We start from the raw sequence: 20309 nt of genomic DNA, 5'->3' as shown, positions 1-20309 counted from the left end.
TAAGTAACCTTCCTAAACCAGGATACTTCTAGAAGCCCAGGAATAAAAATTTTAGGTTCTATGATTTTTAAGGTTCAGGAAGTGAATAAACAAAATCACATCTAAACTATTCTGTGTGTAAGTTCCATTTTTTTGTGCAAGACTTTTTCTAGTTAGGGACACCAGGCATAATTCTGAGGCATCAGGAGCGAGGCACTAGATGACCCTATAGGAACTTCAGGGAACCCTGCTTATACTGAATCTTTGTAAATATTTTGCCATTGACTTCACCAAATAAAACATTTAACTCCCTATTGCTATTAACTGACTTTCTGTGCTGCATTCTTCATAGAATGCAGTAGTGCTACAGGAATATATTGTTAAAAATGTTGGGGTTTCTTAAGAAGGTGTTTTTTTGATAACTAGAGTTATATTTTCAGAGGCAGTTCAGTTGCCTGTATCTGGCTTATTTTATGCAGTGTGTTTAGAAATGGGATCAGGGATTTAAAACGAGCATCTTGCTTTTTAGGTGCCTCAGTAAGTCATGGTTCTCTGGGACACGATCAGTTATAAATGGATAAAAAGATAAGGGAAAAGCCAGTTTGCATGTTGATGCTGAATCTGTAAAGCTGGTAATACCCAGTGGTAGTCAAAATATGCAGCACTTAAGAAAGTCTTTTAGTGTGTGAGCTGTGGTGTTAAAATGAGCTGTGTCTTAATATTCCTTGGTGGAAATGCACCCAGCATTTGCCTTGCCTGTGTCAGTGACTCTGTAGCTGCAGAGTTTGGGTAGTTCACAAAAGTTACACAAGGCCTTTCCATCTCTTGCTCTCCTGGGCATTTTTCTCCCTACAGCAGCTAATGTTGGCTGCCTGGAAAAAAATCTTCACAGTGAGAGGGCCAGGGAGTGTGGGCATCCTTTTCAGCTAGCATAGGAAAGTTGCTTTGTTTCAGGTGTAACCAGTAAAATCTGTTTCTGAAGCTGGAATGCTGCAGGACAGATGTGATGGATGTGAATGGCTGCTCCTGCAAGCTGTGCAGCAGCAGCTGCCCTGAGTGCTGCTGTTTCCCAGGATATTTTACATCTTGCATTCTTTCTTTTCCTGCATTTTTCCCTGGCAGTTACAGATTTAGCAGCATCAGGGCATAGTACTGGAAACACTGAAAGTGGTAGCCTTGAAGGAACAAAGAGCATTTCTAGTTGACCATATCATGCCTTGAAGTTCACTCAAAAATCAGCTATAATGAGCCATCCTGTGCTGGTATAAATATGATGACATACATTGATGAGGCAAGAATACCATTTCACAAACAGTTTTTTAGACTGTTTTAGACCTAAACAAAATAAAATATCTGTGAACTTCCTACTGATTTTTTTCAATAGTCCCAAAGACTGAATGTTTTAAGAAACCAACTCTATGTTTATAAAAGATGTTGAAATGTAAATGAAATTCTGGTTACACAGTGGTAACTGAGGGTTGGCAGTGATATATCAGTTCTTGGAGTATGGGAATCATGTGTAAACCTTTGCTGATATAGTAAGGCAAGAAAAATAAGAACAAGAGTGCCTAGAAATTTTTTATTCCAACTTAGCTGGAAAGATTCCAGCAGAAATCAATATCCCCTGCTGCTTTTGCAGGAACACCTGGACACACGGCAATTAAAAAAATGAAAAAATACCTTAAGGAATATGCACTGAATTCAGGGACATCTGAATACTTAAAAGAAATTCCCCTTTGTTACTTAGAAACATTTGGGACTATTACCACATTCAAAGACTAAAAATAAATTAAGAAGCTGTATTATTCAATTTTTTGAATGCCTAGGTTTTATTAGTTCTTTTAAAAAAAATCATTAAAAAGTCAAACCTCACAATAGAATGGTGTTTAATTACCAGGCTTCTGAAGCTATGAAGGACAGTTCCACCATGGAAAAGTCAATTCAGTGTTTTGTTAGGAGTAAAATAAAACAAGAGACAATAGGATTTATTATTTATTAGATAAAGAATCAGGAAAACTGTGTAGTCTCTACAGTGTTTTCTCTTGTTTTGTACTTTCTGTAGTTACGTTTGGAACCAGCTTTCAGGTTTTGTTTTTATCAATATTTAATGAGGCTGTAGCAGAGTTTGTGAATGCAAGATAAAACAACAGCAGGATTGTAACTTTTATGAAACTCATGTATGGGATAAGTGAGTTCTCTCCAGCAGAAAGTTCCCAGCAGCTCCAGTGAAATCCAGGATATCATTCAGTGACCTTTGAGCTCAGACACCTGATCTCTGCAGCCAGGCATCTGTGCACACTCTGTGAAGAGTCCACGTGCATCAACCTGCTTAGAGTTGTACAAATACTCCAAACCAGAAAAGACTCTGAAACTGAAAAGTGACTTTTAATGGGATTATTTATTAAAAAAAGAAAAAAGTTACCAATTCTTGAGTACTTTTCAACATTAGGAGTGCAATCCAAGGCTGCCATAAGGAGCTGCCAGCATCATTGTTACCCACAACTGTTCTTAATTTGAAAGGTGAGGGAAAAGAGATTGAGGTTGTGTCCAAGTGGAGAAAATCAAGTATTGCAGTTTACCTCTGTTTATAAATAAAACACAAGAGTTGACTAATATTAAACAGAGGAATAATTAAAATAAAGCAGAACAAAACTTCTAAAGAATCTATTTCATCTCAAACTTTAAAATGCTGACCTTGTCAAGGTGCTGTTGGTTTAATGATGGTACAAGAGGAGGCTCCTGCACTTCAAAGCTGTGCTCTGAGAATTCCCTGCGTCACTGCCCCAGCCACGCTGGATCCCCCTCGTTTGCTCCTGTCCTTTGGGAGCACCTCAGATGCCTTTGCTCTGTGCATTGTGCACCTTCATGAAGGTGTTTGCACAGATTGCTTCCTCACAGCAGGCTCACAAATGCAAGTGTTCTTTTCCCTAAAGCTGGATCAAGCTGTTTCTGCTCATCCAACAGTTTTACTTAGCTTTTGTGATTACCAAGAGTGCTTTCAGATAATGTTACCTTCAGTTTTCCATATTTAAAAGGGGTAGAAATAGAACTGGTTACTCAGGTTTATAGTTATTTTTTGCCTAATCAAGTTTTAAATGGTCATTTTAGTGCTCCTGGGTAAAACTGACCTTAAAAAGTAACTGGGCTACATCTTTTCTATGTGAGGATGGTTTTTTTTTTTACATTAAAGCCCATCAATCTTGAAATGCCAACAGTGAGATGCTAGTCTTAGAGATGTTTGCATTTATAAACATCTCGTATTGTCTCAAAAATTCAACTTGATACATTTTAGTTCAGGGTTTGCTTGCAAACATTAAAAACATAGTTTCTATTTAGCCTGCATCTTTTTTGTAAGTGCTGCTACTGGGGACAGTGGCACAGCCTTTTGTTCTGAATCTGTAAAAACATTTGAGGAAAGACTGTTAGAGTTGATTCGCAGGATATTTTTTCTCTCCACTGAAAACACTAAACTACAACATTTTCTCTCTGGAGAGGAAAAAAAAAAGAAGTGTTGCATACAAAGAATAGGGTGTGGATTTTCTTATTGTTTTCAAATGTGTTCTATTATCTTTATTTATCTTCTATCATTTAGTCTGCATATAAGAAGAACTTATAGAGGTGCTTGAGTAAAAATATACTGAGAACAAAAAGAGTTACTTTGACAATTTTTTGGGATTATCTGAATTTTCTTGCAGAACTGTAGTTACAGGTATATTGTTGCAGGTTCAGTATTTTGGTTTTCAACTTTGGTGTTAGTTTGGCAGATATTTACCTTATATTCAGTTATGGGCAAAACCAAGTTAAAGTGTTGTTATAACTCTTGAGTTGTGAGGATCTGTGGCTGTTGAGTGCTGCTTCATTCATTTGACAACAGTCAAAGTAATATTTTGTGATAGGCTGTATGATATACAATGAAATGTTCTCTTACCGTTTCAGTGTATATCAGGTCCTGCAAAGTGATTAGGAATTTAAACTTTTTGAATTAAGATTGAATATCAAGATTCAACCGTGGGTCCGTGGAGATAATAATCTACTTTGAAAATCACATTTGGTTAGACAAAACCTTGTCATAGTGAAGAATATTAAAATATGTGTCAGTCAGGCATCTTCCTCTGAAAATTTCGCTTTATTGTTGATTAATCCAACTGGATTGGAAAGGTTAAAGAGTTTTATTAGAAGATAGGAATGATAGTTCACCCTGACATACTGCTGTCAGTCTATTCCAAATCTAATTATCTAATTAAATATTCCAGAGGTGCAGCCAACAGTTCTAGCTGCAGTCAAGCCTTTAACTATGTTTTGGGGGTGCACTTACATACACATACAGATAATCTGTGGGAAATGGCACAATCAGTGGTACATTGCTTGTGTTTGAGTTTTAGGCTGTTTTTTGTGACTGGTGATTCAAATTAGCATTTACCCTTGGGTGTTTGGCTTTTTTTTCCCCTCTTTCATTGTAGTGGGTTTTTGTTGGTTTTTTTTGTTGGTTTTTTTTCCTTTTAATTTACATTGTATTAATTACTTTTGTTTGGTTTTGATGAAAAAAAATTGTATCTCATTTCAAACCATGTTTTGGTGTAGTAATAGGAAAATATTGTTTTGGTGAAAGGACACAAAGTAGGTGTCCTTACATTTGAGCAGGGAAACCTTGGAAATTGGTTGTGGTTGAGAAGTGGTTGAGATCATACTCCAACTTTGCTGCAGTCTGGTTTGTTTTTCTACAGGTGTTTCTGGTGAATCTTTTAAGAGACCTGAATGCAAATAATGCTGCGGTCAAAGGGAGGTTGGCATGCCCTGCGCTTTCCATTTCTTTTAGCGTGTGTTTGATGTCACTGAGCCCAGTGTGATCAAATTAATTTCCCCTGTACTGCAGGAACAGCCAGTGTTTATCCTCACAGCCTTTCTTTGCTTTGCCTGTTTTCTCCTCAGACACCACGACGTATTCCACGGAGCGCTCGGAGCACTTTAAGCCATGCAAAGACAAGGACCTTGCATATTGTCTCAACGAGGGGGAATGCTTTGTGATCGAAACCTTGACGGGATCCCACAAACACTGCCGGTAAGTCACCTGCCAGAAAGGCCTTCTGCTTCAGGGAGGAAGCATTAGGGAAAAAAAACCCCAAACATTCAGGTGTAGAATGCAGTTCCTCCAGTTGGACTGCATCCCTCGCAGCTGGTGGGTTTTCTACTAGTCCGGGGTAATCATAAATAGAAATATGTAGATAAAAGAAGCAAAATTTTGGTCTTTCCATAGATAAGAAAAAATCTCAATATTCTATTTTCTAATCATGTAAGGATTATTGTTTCATTTTGTTGAGTTTTTTAGATATGAAAGTCCTATATTCCCCGATATACCAGAAGCATTCCTTTATTTTGGGTACTCCAGCTACAATATTTGACAATAGCTCTATTGTGCTGTTAATTGAGAGAGAGGAAGGGCTAGTAGTTTTAAGAATTAGTAGTTTTAAGAATTAAGTTTAATTACTGAAGGATGAAATGGATTATGATAGCCATCTGAACCTGCTCTACAGCTGTTGTACACTTTTATACTCCTGAACTTCTGCTATTATGCGAGGCCATCTTGAATGTATTGAGAAGAACATCAGAAAAGAAAGCCAGATCACTTATTAGTATTATTATTATTCTTTAGCCATGGAGGCCAGTAAAAAAGAGTGATATGCAGAAGGAATACTGCAATATCTTCCTAAAGATGAGGATTTTAACACACGTATCCACCAGACCCCAAATTATTTCAGCAATCTTTTAAACAGAAGAGCAGGTTTCCATTTTGGGCTACTTGTGGCCTAATTTACTCCTATGGTACTGTGTATGGCACACAAAAGGTGTATCTGAGATACACTTGTATCACTTGGGCACTCATCTGCCCAAATTCTAATCTGAACACCTAAATGTATAGAGAACTCTAACACAAATGATAAAAAGTGTTGAGGACAGAAGATTTCCTGAAGTATTTGGGACTGAAGCTGCTAAGTCCCAATAAAAGCAGAAAAAAAAAAAGTTGCCAAGTCACATGTGCCTGGCTTAAAAATGGAAATTTATGAATTTAAAGATTGGTCAAATTCTGCTTATCATCAGAAGAATATTTCCAAGATTTTCACTTTTTTATACAATACTGGTGATTTTTCCCATTCAGTTGTGTATGGTTCAGTGATCATTCATTTCCCTTCTTTGTTTTTGTAGGGCATGCCTAAATTAAATATTATGATTCATTTATTGTGGAAAATTGATATCTTTTTCTACTTCCATCATAATACTACACAGATTTTTTTTTTTTCCTCAAAGCAGATGAGTTTTTTTGGTCTGTCTTAGAAATGTCATGAGCTGTTAAGGGAATTATGTCACTAAATTATTTAAGTGTTTCTCATAGTCAGAATATTCAAACTGAACAAAAATGCTGTAAAATAGCAGAGAAAATTTTATATATATGAGCATTTTTAAATTGGCTGATAAATTTAGTAGCTAACCTCTTTAAACAGACTGGTTTTGTAAACTGTGGGTTACATTTTAAAAAATTGGCAGGAGATATCTCTTAAGAGCTGCATTTTTTGGGTTTTTTTTTTTTGTTTGACTTTCAGGATCTTTCCTATCATCTTTGCCAAATTCTCATTTATTTCCTGTGATTCTGATAATGCTGCCTGGCTAATGGTTAGAAGTTTTTCACCCAAGCTTTCTCCTGTTAACTCAGCAAGCCAAAATGTTGACTTTTCATTCTCTCCAGCAGAGGGAAATTCTTTTATCCCTTTCCTTGTGTTATCCTCCCATAGGGAAGCAGCATTATCTCTGGGAGTCCCTTGGCTCCCGTGCGTTTGAGGGTTGTGTTGCCTGTACAAGTTTCAGGCACTGGCACATTCTCTGGGAAATAAACATCCTTTTTATGGTGGGTACTTTGAATGGTGCAACACCAAAAGACACATACAAGACATTGATTCTCATATAGCAAAAGATAAATTTTAAAATTTAAAGGGCGATTAGTTGTAGTACTTTGTTTAGTTTTGTAAGGACCTTGGACACTGCAAGCAGCAACTTGTTCAGGATCACTTTTATACTGATAGGTTTGACATTAATGGAGGGAAACATTTAGGTTTGACTCTTATCTGTTGTATCTCTACCTGGGTAGACTGAGTGTGTCTATGTCACAGTGCCATAGTGAGTGGGATGCAGGTGTTTTTCTGTCTGTTCCCTATAACAGTGCTCAGAAATAACAGCCAGAATGCACACATATAGAAAAATACAGTACTGATATACTGTAATTGTCCTCTAACTAGTAAAAAAGCAAATTTTTTACAAGGGTTGTGGAATTCCCACTGCAATCAAAAAGAATAATTTGAATACAGAATTATGAAGGCTTAAAATGGTACTTTGTTCTTGAAATCAGGCTACATTGTATATTCTCACTGTGAGGGTGATTTTGCATCTGTTCTGGGAGCAGAGCACCAATTTACTGAAATGGGAATTTGCCATGTGGAACAGCTGCAGACAGAGGACCTTGGATGAGCAAAATCTCTTATCCCACTTGGTGAGGTTTGAAGGGTGTTAGTAGATGATATTCTCGGGGAGCTGTGCAGTTCTTGTTGTGTGTGCATTTCTAAGGATAAATATGCTAATTATAAAGGGACAGAAAGAGTGATTTGGTAGCAATTAACAAATGTTTGAGTTACACCTTGGGCTTTTTCTGTCTCCTCATGGCCCATGCTGGTGATGCCAGCAGGCTCGCCTGGCAGCTCCAGCACCGTTCAGGGTTCACAGACTCCGTGGTGCTGTTGTTGGAGGGCTGGCACGTGCCCACCTCCTGCCCCTGGCTGCCAGGGGTCACACTGGCACTGGGGTCTCGGGGCTCTGGCTCATTCCTGTCCTGGGGGGCTCCTGCTTTGACCCCACAGCTGTGGGGAGTGGGGCCAAGGTGCCCCCTTGGCCAAGGGCAGGGGGGAGGCCCCTGGGAACACAGGAGATCAGAAGGAGCCCTGATCATGGATCTTCCATTCCTGTCCACCTACAGAGAGGAGCGTCCTGAAGTCGCAGGAATTTAAATTTTTTTTTTTAATTTAAATTCTTTTTATTCTAAATTTAATTCAAATTCTGAAATTCAATTTTTATTCAAACTTCTGCATTTTACTCACTATCTCTTGGTGAAAAATTGCCTGGGATGTAAACTGGCAAGAGTTCTCCTGCGTGGTTAGGTAACAAACAAGATCCACTGGATGTTTTGTGCTATTTTGAAGCTGTGACTTCAGTGTTTATTTTTGTGAATGGTTTAACATGAGCTTGTTTTAAGGTCATCGGCAGGGAAACTTCATATTTAGCTTCTCCATATGCTTAAATTTTTTTCAATGTTGCCACCTTGAGAATTTAAGCTGAATGGTGAGGGTGCCTTAATTTGTAATTTACACCAAAAAAATCAAGTACACAGTCAACTCTGACACATCAGTGTTTAATGGAGCATTATGTAATCCAGGCTTTAAAAAGACCTGTTCAAGTTTTCTTTGTACAATTTTATTTAAAATACCCCATCTCAAGTCATTCTGGGTTGATTTTTTTTTTTTTTTGAGTTTGGCTTGTGGAGTTGTGGTTTTTGGGCTCTTTTTATAACTCCTTCTACATAATTTTTTTTTCCTTTTTCATCCCTGCATTTTCTTTAGATAACCCATTTAAGACTGGAAAACATTGGTTGAGTAAGTGGCTAAAACTTCTGAGGGGAGAAGAGGATTGTAGTTTTAAATTTCTCCTCTGGAAGAAGCCATGAAGACAATTGTGTATGCACAGGAAGTCTTGGCATTGGTGATGAGCTCTGATGTACTCTTTATAGGTTTGAGTAGTTGGATGAGATACACCTTTCATCCTGTCCTTCATCTCTCCTTCAAGCAGTAGAAAGGCTGAGTAAGTTTTGACAATGGAGAATCAAAGAATAGACTCACAAATGTACAGTAAACAAAACATAATTTCCAGTTAACCAAATTACATCAGCATCTGAAGTGTGCTACTGTGGTAACAATCCCAGAGTTTTTAGATTTCATTGGACGATCTCTTTTTGATGCATACATGCTGTTCTGGTGAATTCTGAGTTTGGTGATCTTGCTCATATTTATGCATAAATTTTCCATTTTTACATTTAGTTGATTAAAAAATTAGACCAGTTTTCTCAGCTTTGTTTAAAATCTGTCATGAGAGCAGAAGGATTGAATCCCCATTTAATGAAAATCTAGTTTGGATAAATGTTTATATACTGTCAGGTTTTATTGTGACTCTTCTGCATAATAGTAACTGTAATGCAGGCATAGCCCTTGCTGTCAGTAAAAGCAGGAGAAAGGGATCAAACAGATGGGACTTCAGCACAGCTCTGAGCTTGGCATATGATACGTGCACTTTACCATAAGTTAAAAATCTAAAAAACTAAGAATATAATTCCCTGATTTAGTTACATGGCTTGTTTTCTAGGCTTGGGCAGTCTGACCTAGGTGTTTTGAAATACCAGCTACTCCATTTTGTGCATTCCCCCATCTTGTATTATGCTGACACTTTTCAAGAATGCGAGCCCAGGAAATAAATCACTATTGAATAGCATTAAATACATTAAAAACATCTCACTCGTGTCATAATATTCCAAGCCTAGTTTCATCAAAATAATCCATTGTATAAAGATGACAATGAAATATACAGCTACAAGCTTTCAGATGAAGAAGGCTATGCTTGGAATGTAGGCTATTTTCCTTGTCAAGGGCAATCAGCAGAGCTCCTGTTATGAAAATTATTGTCTTATGAGCATTCCAGTAGCACATATGTAGATTATATTTGTGTAGTTCCATGCACCATTTTCTGGGATGCCTCTACCTTTAATTTCATGTTTCCTTTGGAAAGCCTGAAGCAAAGTCAAAATACAAAGTTAGCTTTCTATAAGCTGTTGTTAAGGAACTATTTAGTAACTTTAATATAGATCCCCACTGTGTTATTAGTCCATCACCTGTTTATTCAGCAGTGCTCTAACAGGCTGTGGTTGCTTTCAGCACTGTGGTTGCTTTCTTTAGCTGAAATGGAATGGCCAGTGTGCTTAAGTGTTGTGCCTGGTTCATCCCTTTCAAAACTCAGCCTGTCAGAAGTGAGGAAGCTGGAATTCCTGAGGAGTCTGTCACAGGGAGTGCACCTTCCCAGGGTAGCATCAGCTTGCCGTGTTCATTTACTCCAGGTAGCACTTGTAATAAATTAAAACATTTACTGCCTTAGGTAATACTAATATCATCTACAATGTGGCTATTTCTGTCCTTTTTTTTATTGGAAACCATCATGTTTTTCTTGTATAATTTTAGATATTTCTCTCCTTCACAAAACATGCAAATAAAAGTCCCCAAATGAAGACCAAACTAGAAAACACTCCCCAAACGCAAAGCATTTCTGTGCGCTCCCTTTCAAGCTCCTGCTCCCTGAAATAACAGGAAGAGGTTGCATGGTTTTGTTGTCCCATACCCGGTTTCTTGTTTTAAACCTTTTTAGATATGAACTGTGAAGAAAAATGGTTCACAAATCTCAAGGTGAAATGGTGTAAAGTCCAAGATATCTGTAGGACTCTTACTTGTTACCTAGGGATCCTAACTCTTTTCATATTATCCAGTCTTAGATATTTTTATCATTTGGTCTGAATTCTTTTCAATCAAAATCTAAGCCTTGTTTTTTTTAATTGGATGGAGTTATTTAGAACAAAAACAAAATTAACTGATCCAAATACCGAATTTCACCTATATAAAATCAGTACTTTTTCAGTTATCCCTATTCTTTTTCTAACAGTCCTCTGAAATCAAACCCCTTCAAGTCTGATAGTATGGTACAAGAACTCAGTAAATAACAAACAGGTTTTTAAATGTAAATTGAGTCTTTGAAAACCTCCCCAGATGCAATAGTGCAGGAACACATGATATGATATTCACATGAAACACAAGAACATCTGATTCATGCTTTCATAATTTAACATTCAGCAGATAGAGGCTCTTGAGAAATCTTCTTGTCAAAGTACTTTAATTATTGATTAATTTTGACAGTATCAACATTCCATTTTACAGTGCATTTTATTTACAGATTTTCCCCTAGATTCTTGCGTGCAGCTTCTTCTGTAGCTTCTATGGTAGAAAATACTTTCAGCTTGCAGAAAACATATGCCAATTTAAGTCTTGTGAAAGCCAGTTACTTTCAAGTATCTGCAAACTAAGGGTTTTAATGCAGCAGTGCAATGGTTTTCATATCAAATCTCCTGACAGATATTTTCCTTGATGTGTTTACAGAAGTTCCCCTTTTACACATTGAAGCTTTTGGGTACTGCAGTAAACCAGTGTTTATTATGGTTGTTGCTGTTCACATGGTATTGCTCCTTCAAGCAGTTCTGCACACAGAGGTCACTGACAAAACATCTATTATCCATTTATCCCTCTAAAACATCTTCTGAAAATAGTTTTGTGTTAGTTTTATTGCTTGGGGGAGGATAAATTAATTTAGCAGTAAAACAAAACACAGAATGAGAGAAAGCTTTGTACTTAATGATAGTTTTAAGTTTCTAGAGCCTGTATTCATAGTATTTCAGGTCTTATTTGCTTTCTGCTCAGCACCTTAGGCTAGATATTCTAATGCTTTTCCTTTGGAAAAAAAATTGATTACTAACCAGTGGGATTTCCTGGTTCCATTTCCATCTTTTGAAGTAATGAAATTTATGCACCTGCTTAAGGTTATGGTGGAGATGCATTTTTCCAGTGGGAACAATAAGGTAAAAGTCATAATACTGTACAGATAAAATGCATGCTCAGATAATTAAATTACACTACAATTTAACAATTCACTTGTGTTTCAGTCAATTTAAGCAAATATCTATGAAAGCAACATAAAAATCTTAGTTCCATTTTTGTCTTGCTTGAAATGCTTATTCAAATTAATATTTTTTGGAAGAGTTTGAGGAATTAAAGGAGAAATTGTGTAGATGTGCATCCAAAGTTAATGTTGGTGCTTAAGAAAATGAGTGTGTTTTAAACCTGTCTCAGCATGCAGTACTGAAAAAACATGGAATTAATTTCTCTCTCCCAGAGTACTAAAGACTAATGTTAATGTTTTCAGTTAATGTGAAGTATGGGAAAACGTAGTTCCAGGCTTAGCACATCCCCCTGCTTACATTTTATTTTTTTAAAGCCACACATCTGTAGTTCAGAGATAATAGCATGAAATTAAGCAGTTAATGCTTTCATTTATGTATGTACAGAGTTACTTCCCAGACATAAGAGATACATATCCTTTTTTAGAACAACCAGTAATGTGAGTGAAACAAAAATATTTCTGGAAGCTTTAAGTAAACTGTCATTTCTTCCTGGAATTCTGGAAGAGAAAGAGGCCAAATTCAGCTCCCTTAGAATTTGGCAAGATCCCTTCAGCTGGTTGAATCAAGAGTTGGGCTGTAACCTGGAATTTCAGTAGGGAGAAGTGATAAATGCATTGCCAGCTCAGCAGCTGAGATGGCTTTTTCTTGAGGCTGCTAATAATGCTTGGATTTCTTCATTTGGCACTTAAGTGGGAGATCAGGAACCAGTGCTGTGCTAACATTGATTTATTTCTGTGTCTCAGTATCAAGAATACTTAAATCTGGTGGAACTTTTCAGTTTTATCACCATTTTTCTTGTGCCTACACATGTTTCTGAAGCTGGATCTTGCCATCATACTTTAGCAAGGCATCCTGGTTGTGTAGCACATCTCCACTTCTAGAGATGAGTCAAATCCATTCTATACAAAATACAAACTTCTAGTGAGCATATTGATCTGTTAATAGGATAAATTACCTCAAAACTGACTCCTGTTTCCTAATTCTAAAGCAAAATAAAGCTGTGACATACATAAAAAGCAATAACTCAGTACATGTTGTCTGAAACTAAATACAGGGTGAAGGGGTATATCCTGACAATTGGAAAACCACAAATTGTTTAAGTCCTTCCACTGTAAAGGAATGTTCTGTCAAATTATAAGAATTGGGTTTTTTCCCCTCCTTATTTTCCAAGACCCCAGTGGAAAAAGGTTTGTGAAGCTTCTATTGTACCCACAAAGAATTTGTAGAAAAAGAAACCATACCTTAAAATGTATGGGTGCAAATATTGATGGCATATATTGCATCTGTCTTGAAGCTAGCATATGCAAATATTCTGCCATCAAGCTCTGCTTTTAAATTAACTTGGAAATGAGTTAGCTTTGTTGTTGTTCTTACCTCCCTTAGGCAAGAAGGAATTTGTGAAGTGCATAATGCAGACATCTGAAATCTCTCATTTAAATTCTCATCCCTGCCAGTGTCTTAAGTACACTGAAAGCAATAGCATTTCCAATCTAATCCTATCTGCAGACATTCTTCTCCCAGAAGATCTGGAAAAAAATCTCTCTAGAAGAAGAAATAAGCTCTGGACAATTGAGTCCTTTAAATAGAAATATATGCCAACTATATCAAAATGCTAAATACCAGAACATTAATCCACCAGCACTCTAGATCCATCTAAATGAGAGCAAACAAAACCAACCACCTGTGTCCTCTATCCTGTACTGCTAAGAAAGCCCTTCCTGCTTTCTCAAAGAGGAAGAGGGGAAGTGAGGTAAAAACACGTGGATTCTGTCATGTTGTGTCAAGTGGGGCATCTGAGATCAGACAGGCAGGTGAACTCTGTTCTGTGAGTTGTATTGAATAGATAAATATTCTGTGAGTTGTATTGAATAGATAAATATTCTGGTCCTTATCCTGTACCCATAAATGTAGTGTTTGAATTTCTCAATGTATTCCTTGAAGTTATTCCAGTGCAGAGGGGTGAACTCTTTGGGCAACCTGCCAACAGTATATAATGGGCAGCAGATTTAGATAAAGTCTGTTCAGAGATAATGCCTGGAGTGTGTAATGAAACGCCTTTTGGGCTGTGTTGGTGCCTCATCAGCCGCTTTGTTGGGTAGAAAACTGCAGATTTCACAAGAATTGTGCTGTTGAAGAAGCCACTGTGAGAAGCTTAGGGTAATACCTGCACTCTCACTTGGATCAGCACACAGATCTGAGGTCCAACTCCAGACACTTAAGATAGATCTAATAGCCTAATGATACCTTGGTAATTAATTAAATGCAAAGGATATTTGACAGGGGAATGCAAAGTCAGAGATTATCTGTGGAACTGCTTCTGGAAGGAAGCATTTGCTATAAAGCTATATAAGTTTATTAACTTTGCATCAGGTGCTGAATATTTCTTAAAAACAGCAGTTCTTGTCTTTTGGTGAATGTGTACAATCTTTGCAGCAAGCATTTGGTCTGAACCTTTCCTATTTTATGACGCTTTATCCTGACTTAATGAGGCAAATTGATTTTTTAAAAGCATCTTACAAAAGAACATCTGGAAACGAATACTTTTTTGTTTGCTAGATTTTATTAAAAGTTTGTTGAGGGCAGGGGGCAAAACATTTAGAAATGAAATAAAGCCTCAATTTGTTCTTACTGGCCTCAGGAAGATCCTCACAGACAGACCTGGTCTCATTTCACACAAAAATACGTGGTGTTTTGATTTCCTTTTAGGGTTTTGGGGTTTTTCTTATGTTGGCTATTTTGAAAAGTAAAAACCAGATCAATGAATAGAATATCTAAAGTGACAGGGGGCTGTAGTTGATGGGATCACTCTGGCAGACTCTTTGAGGCTGCTGAATGGAACTTTGCATGGGAGCTGCCTTGAGTCAGGCTGCCCTTTAATTCTGCCCTTCCTTTTGTGTGCAGTTAATTTCATTTCTCTTCTATCTTTAGGTCCCCTCTAACACTGTTCAGGTGATAGTGAGGTTCTGACTTGTGGGGCCCAATCCCATCAGAAATCAGAAGGAGGGCACTGTCATGTCCTTGTACAATACCTGTCCTGAATGGGCATTCCCAGTGCACTTCTGGAGGAATTTTCAGCTTTCTGCTTCAGTTTCTCATTGTGACTGGAGCTCCTAGGAGAGTTTGTGAGGATAACCAAATCCTAAAAATTGAGTTTTTTGCTAATCTGATTAGGGAAATGCTAGCAGAGGCCTGAAACAGACTTTCACCCCCCAGTCCCTTCAAGTGGAAAAGTTTATTTCAAACATCAGCTTAATAAATTTGTAAGGTGGGTAACATACCCACAGGTATAAGGCTGTGCTTGCTGGCTGAGGTTAGGGCAGCAGGGTGACCATGTGCTGATTGTCTTTGAGGAAAAGGTGGAGAATGAGAACTCTGAGTTACTATAGACAGAACATGGGAAAATAAAATCATAATTTGATGGATTAATAAATCTGCAACAATTAAATAAAACCAGCTGCTTAAATATAGAGGTTTTTCCATTCAAGCACCATCCAAGTCTTTGTGGACTGAGGAAAATTACATGGAAAGGAATGCTGTTCATAAATCTGTGGGCTTCCATGCTAAATTGCTGCTGTTTCCATGTGATTTACTAACTCAAAACCAGTGCAGAAATCATTGGGAATTCATGTTGCTGCATTATCCAGGGTCTCCATCATTTTTTGTGTCATTTAGAGCAATGGTCCTTTTGTTTTGTAGAGCATCCATCATGTTACCAAAGCTCCCAGCTCTAGGCACCAAATGAGCTGCCCTTAGGGAGCAGCAGCAGAATTTGATGTTGTAGCTGCTCTGGTAGTGCCAGTGTGAGATTCTGATCATGTGTGATACAGACAGGCTTTGCCAAAGTGGGCTCAAAAAGCACAGCATCATTTCCATGTTGGAGTGTTGGTTCAAATCATACAAGGTGTTGTCAGAAAGGACTGGAGCAGTTTTGCTTTTCTCTGTTACTTTGACCATTTTGATCATTCCATTTGTGAAAGAGATTTTCTCATGGTTATCTATAGAGGTGATAAGTTTATTTGGTTTGTTATTTGTTTTTAGGAGGTGGGCTGAAGGTTTACCTCTTTACATTGCAACTTTAAAATTGTCCTGGAACCAGGAATTTCTAATGTAGCAAAACAAATTTCTGTCAGAAACCATGAATTTCCTGAAATTCAGGAAGGAAATAGCAGCAACAACTAAAATTTGATGTGGGGTTTTTTGGTGGTTTTGGCTTTTTTTTTGGTTTTTTTTTCCTTCTCTCTCTTTTAGAAAGAACTAGCAAGTTCTCATAGCAGTGCTTTTAAAATGCTCACTCTTGTAAAACCCTAAGCACTCTGTGTTTGAATAATAATGATTTACAGCAGTGGAAATGTTTGGTACACTGCACTAAAGTTTTTTATATCATTTTTGCAAGTAGTGCACAGTAGAATATTTCCTACTAGAAGAAAATGGACAAGATAGTGGCAATATATGCAACATGTTAGCAAAAAATAAACTGTATGAATTTTAAATAAAGCACAAAGTTAATTCATTATGCATGATGGATAACTATAATATTTGCCAGGATGAAATTTCTAGTAAATCTTATTATTTGCTGAATCAAGATGATTGTGCTCTTGTCCAGAGTGACTTGCTTTCTTTGTGTAGTTGGATCTGCTCATGATGTAAACATAAATCAGAAAACAAGATGCTGCATATTGACAGAATTGGAATTATTTTTTTATTTTTTAAAAAATGCCTTTACAGAATTATCCCAAGTGTTGTCTTTTGCTGGGTTAGATAGAAGGAAGACACTGCTGTGTCTGTAGCTGCATCTGGTAGCTTTTTCATGGTTTTCAAAGATAAATTTCACTGTTCTGGATTTCGTCTTCCCACAGTTATTTTCAATAATCTGTAATCACACCACACATTTTATGAAACCATACAGATCACAGATCTGTCTCAGTCATCCCAAGTGCATTCATTCTGTTAAAAATGTTCATTTTGGCTTGTTTGTCTGGCATTTTGTCATAGATGTCTAGCAGTAATCTCAGGCTCACCACAGCATAAACAGAGTTGCTCTTAATCTTTTAATTATTTGTTCAGTTAAATCCCTTTCTGAACTAGATCCTGGCAGTGTCCTGAGAGCCATAGTGTCCCCAGGGTCTTGCTGGAAAAATGGTCACTGTAACCCAGTTTCACCCCAAAATTCTCATCCTGAGTTGATGCTGCATAGCAGGGATCAGTGTTCTACTCCTCTCTTGGTGGAAGTCCTTGTGGGGAAAACGTTTTTTCTCCAGCAGAGAAAATTAATCAAGATTAATTTTGCTTAGGGATTAGGTGGTGTAACCTGAAACAGAATTATTGTGGTAATTCTGGGACACAGTTTTTAGGTGTAGAGAGAACTCTGCAGCATTACATGACAGAATGAGCTTAGATCATTTGAAAGAAAACATGGATTCATCCCTAATGAATCATTGTTCACCAAAGGATCAGAGTTACATAATTATGTAGTAGAAAAGAAAAACCACAGTCTCAGCCTTTCACTACTTGAAAATGTTTGCAGAGTAGCCAGGAAGAAGGCTTAGTGTCTGTAAGTGGGCAAAATTCCAGATAAGCTTTTCCACTGTTGCTTGCCTTGAAATGCAGCTATTCTTATAGTAAAAACCAGCAAGATGGAGCACTCATCATTTTTTTTCACCAGCCTAATCTGTTGACATTTCTGAAAACAGGAGATTAATATGTGAAAAATAAATGTAAACTTTTTTTCCCTTTGTAAATAAAATGTAAAGGCCTTTATAGCCTAAGTTTTGTACAAGCTAGAGCTGTTAAAAAACTGACTTGAGTGGGTTCTCAGTTTACCATTGTAGTTTTCATATTAATTACTGAAACATATAACCTTTTGCAAGTCTTTTTAATGCTTTATTAGTGTTTTGTGGGGAATAAGGAGATTGACATATTTTTCTTTAGCATCATCCTTAGAGCATAGATGTTAGTTTGCATTATATTTCTGTTACACAAAAGTGTCAATAAATATCTTTATTATCATTATCATCCAAAGAGCCTGGATATGCAAGTGTTATTCTCCTTTCAATTTAGGCTCAGCTGGAATAACAGGGAGGTCTAATAGTCATATGAAAAATTTACAGTTATGAGTCCTAAATGATTAGGCACTCTGTATGTAGCTAATAGGAACTGTGTTATGCTTTATAATAATTAGGTACTTGATCATTGTTTCTTTTTAAAAGGTGTACAAGTGTAAAAATGAAAGTTATATCCATTTTCTTAGAAGGAGTTTCTGGAGTTGGCACTGTGCTGTGTTTCATTGTGCTGGAGAATTCTTGATCTTTTGTTAAAATCCAGAGGTACATTCTGGGATAGCTGTTGGAAGAACCTGTGATATGTTTTAAATCTCACTGGTTTGCTTCCTTTTTCTTAGCAAGGACTTAATCCTGAAGTTTTCAGGAATAGTCATCTGCTCCTAAAATAGGGAACAGCTTTTAGCCGCTGATGATCATTGACCAGCTGACATTTATACTTTCTGTCTGTCCTCTTGGAATGCAGAGTCAAAGTTCATCTGAAACAGTTGTATTGCCTTTTTGCCTTACTTGGCATTTAAACTGCAGTAAATCTGAGACTTTGAACCCCTTCTGGTAGAAGTTTGCACTTGCCATGGGGACATCTTGATCTCAGGGAATTTGCAGATCAAAAAAACACTGTGACAGTCAGAGATTTCCATGCACTCCAACCCATCTTTGACTTCTCTGTGTGCTTAGAATATCTTTATGCCATAACAACTTCCTTACAAAACAGAATTTTGTATTATTACCTCTCAAACACACAGCTACAGTGACTTTGTAAAGTGGGCTTATTGCCCAACACAGTAGTGTTGAAACATATTTCAGTTTTGTCTGATGGACAGAATTAGGAGGAGCCATCCAATATGTATTTTGACAGCCAGGTTTATTATCTGCAGTTTGACCTGATCAATGGTTATGAGGTTGGTTTTGTCTTGTGGTGAGCTGGGTGTTGGTTGTTAGGGAGTGATGGCTGTGCTGGGGGAGCTGTCTGGTCTCTGCTGTCACACAAGGGGGCATGCACATGCTGCACTGCAGGCTGCTGCAGTGATTGCAGCTTCCTCTAATGTTACATTAATCTGAGCCTGATCAGTGTCTTAAATACTCTCTAATCACAGCAGTAGCTAAATAAGTAATGAGAAGTGGCTTTTAATGGAATAGATTCTGTAGGTATATGTACCACTCACTGAAATTTTGCCTACAGTCTTATCTTGGACACCAATATTTTGGGAGCTGGTCTTGTAGCCTGTTCCCATTTATCGCTAAGTTTCCTTTTCCTAGCCTTATAAACCAATCTATCAGACCAGCAAGGTCAGATGTAAATCTTCATGACTGAAGACTGCATTGTCTCCTGACTTTAGATTTTATAGATACTTCTGTTTACAGGTATTATCTTCTTTTACCTCCTGCTGGAACTGAATCCTTTGCGGTTGCCATTTCGTTGTCTTAGATAGGATCAGGCAAAAACCCAATCCTTTATGCATATAAACAAACACCAAATCAATTTTCTGCTTTGGCATTTGTCTCTTTCAGGATCTGCTCTTAAGAACAAACAAATGAAAGCAGGGAAATGGCTTACTTATGGCCTCTTGTAAGCCTGAGGGGGTTTTTATGAGTTTTTGTTACCATTGGGAGCAGTCCATCTAAAATGGTTTTGTTGATCAGGGAATGTACTGCATGCCAGTGCTGGGTCAGTAGTGTTGAGAACATTCTCAGCCGTGTATTCCTTGTGGCCCCACTTGGATTTGCTGTACCAGGAGCACGAGTACTGGGTTCAGCTCAAGCACCAGGGTTCCACATTGCCAAGCTCTCTGCATGGCTTGTTTTTCCCTACACTGTGGTGCAGTAATGAGGGTGGGATTCTGCAGCCATGAGCAGATCCAACAGTAACTGCTGAGTGTTGGTGCCTCTTATAAAACCAGGCACATAAAACAGTACCACCCAATATTTATGCAATACTTGCTTTCTGCTGCTGTCAACACTTACTCTAATTACTATTGCAACTATTTATTACTTGCAAATGGGCTTTTTGGGTATTACTGTAATTAAATAATAGCTCTTTATATTCCCTGTGACAAATCATGATGAATTAGCCAACTTATCTCCTCACCTATTTCTCTTCCCTTTTTAATTTAAGATATTGCATATGAGTCTATGTTTTTACCTAGATTTGTATCTGCAAAGGAATTTCAAAGTACTGCCCTTGATTTTTGCACAAATGTATAATTCCACATCAGTGTGCAAAGTCTTTAGTTTAGATGTCATTTCAGCAATAGAACATTTATTTGAAATAACAATTAGAACTGTGACCCATAAATATTGGGTGAAGCCAGTGACTAAAAGCATGAAGTGAATAATATATAGAGAACAGAAAACTGTAAATGCTGTTATGTAAACCCATTAAATATGTTCTTTATTTAGAATATAGGTAA

General features: G+C 37.4%; 1 protein-coding gene across 1 annotated transcript in view; it reads left to right on the top strand.

Moving 5' to 3' along the window:
- NRG3 (neuregulin 3) overlaps positions 1-20309 on the top strand; it is a 344618-nt gene that overhangs the window by 133677 nt on the left and 190632 nt on the right. Inside the window, 1 exon segment of the mRNA XM_071438745.1 lies at positions 4909-5038. Within this exon segment, the coding sequence (XP_071294846.1) occupies positions 4909-5038 (130 nt within the window).

This window comes from Agelaius tricolor, unplaced genomic scaffold, assembly GCF_023055355.1.
Source record: "Agelaius tricolor isolate 1412-34295 unplaced genomic scaffold, bAgeTri1.0.p SCAF_13, whole genome shotgun sequence".
Taxonomy (NCBI): domain Eukaryota; kingdom Metazoa; phylum Chordata; class Aves; order Passeriformes; family Icteridae; genus Agelaius; species Agelaius tricolor.
Note: the sequence above shows the minus strand (reverse complement) of the source record. Positions and strands in the feature narration are given on the sequence as shown.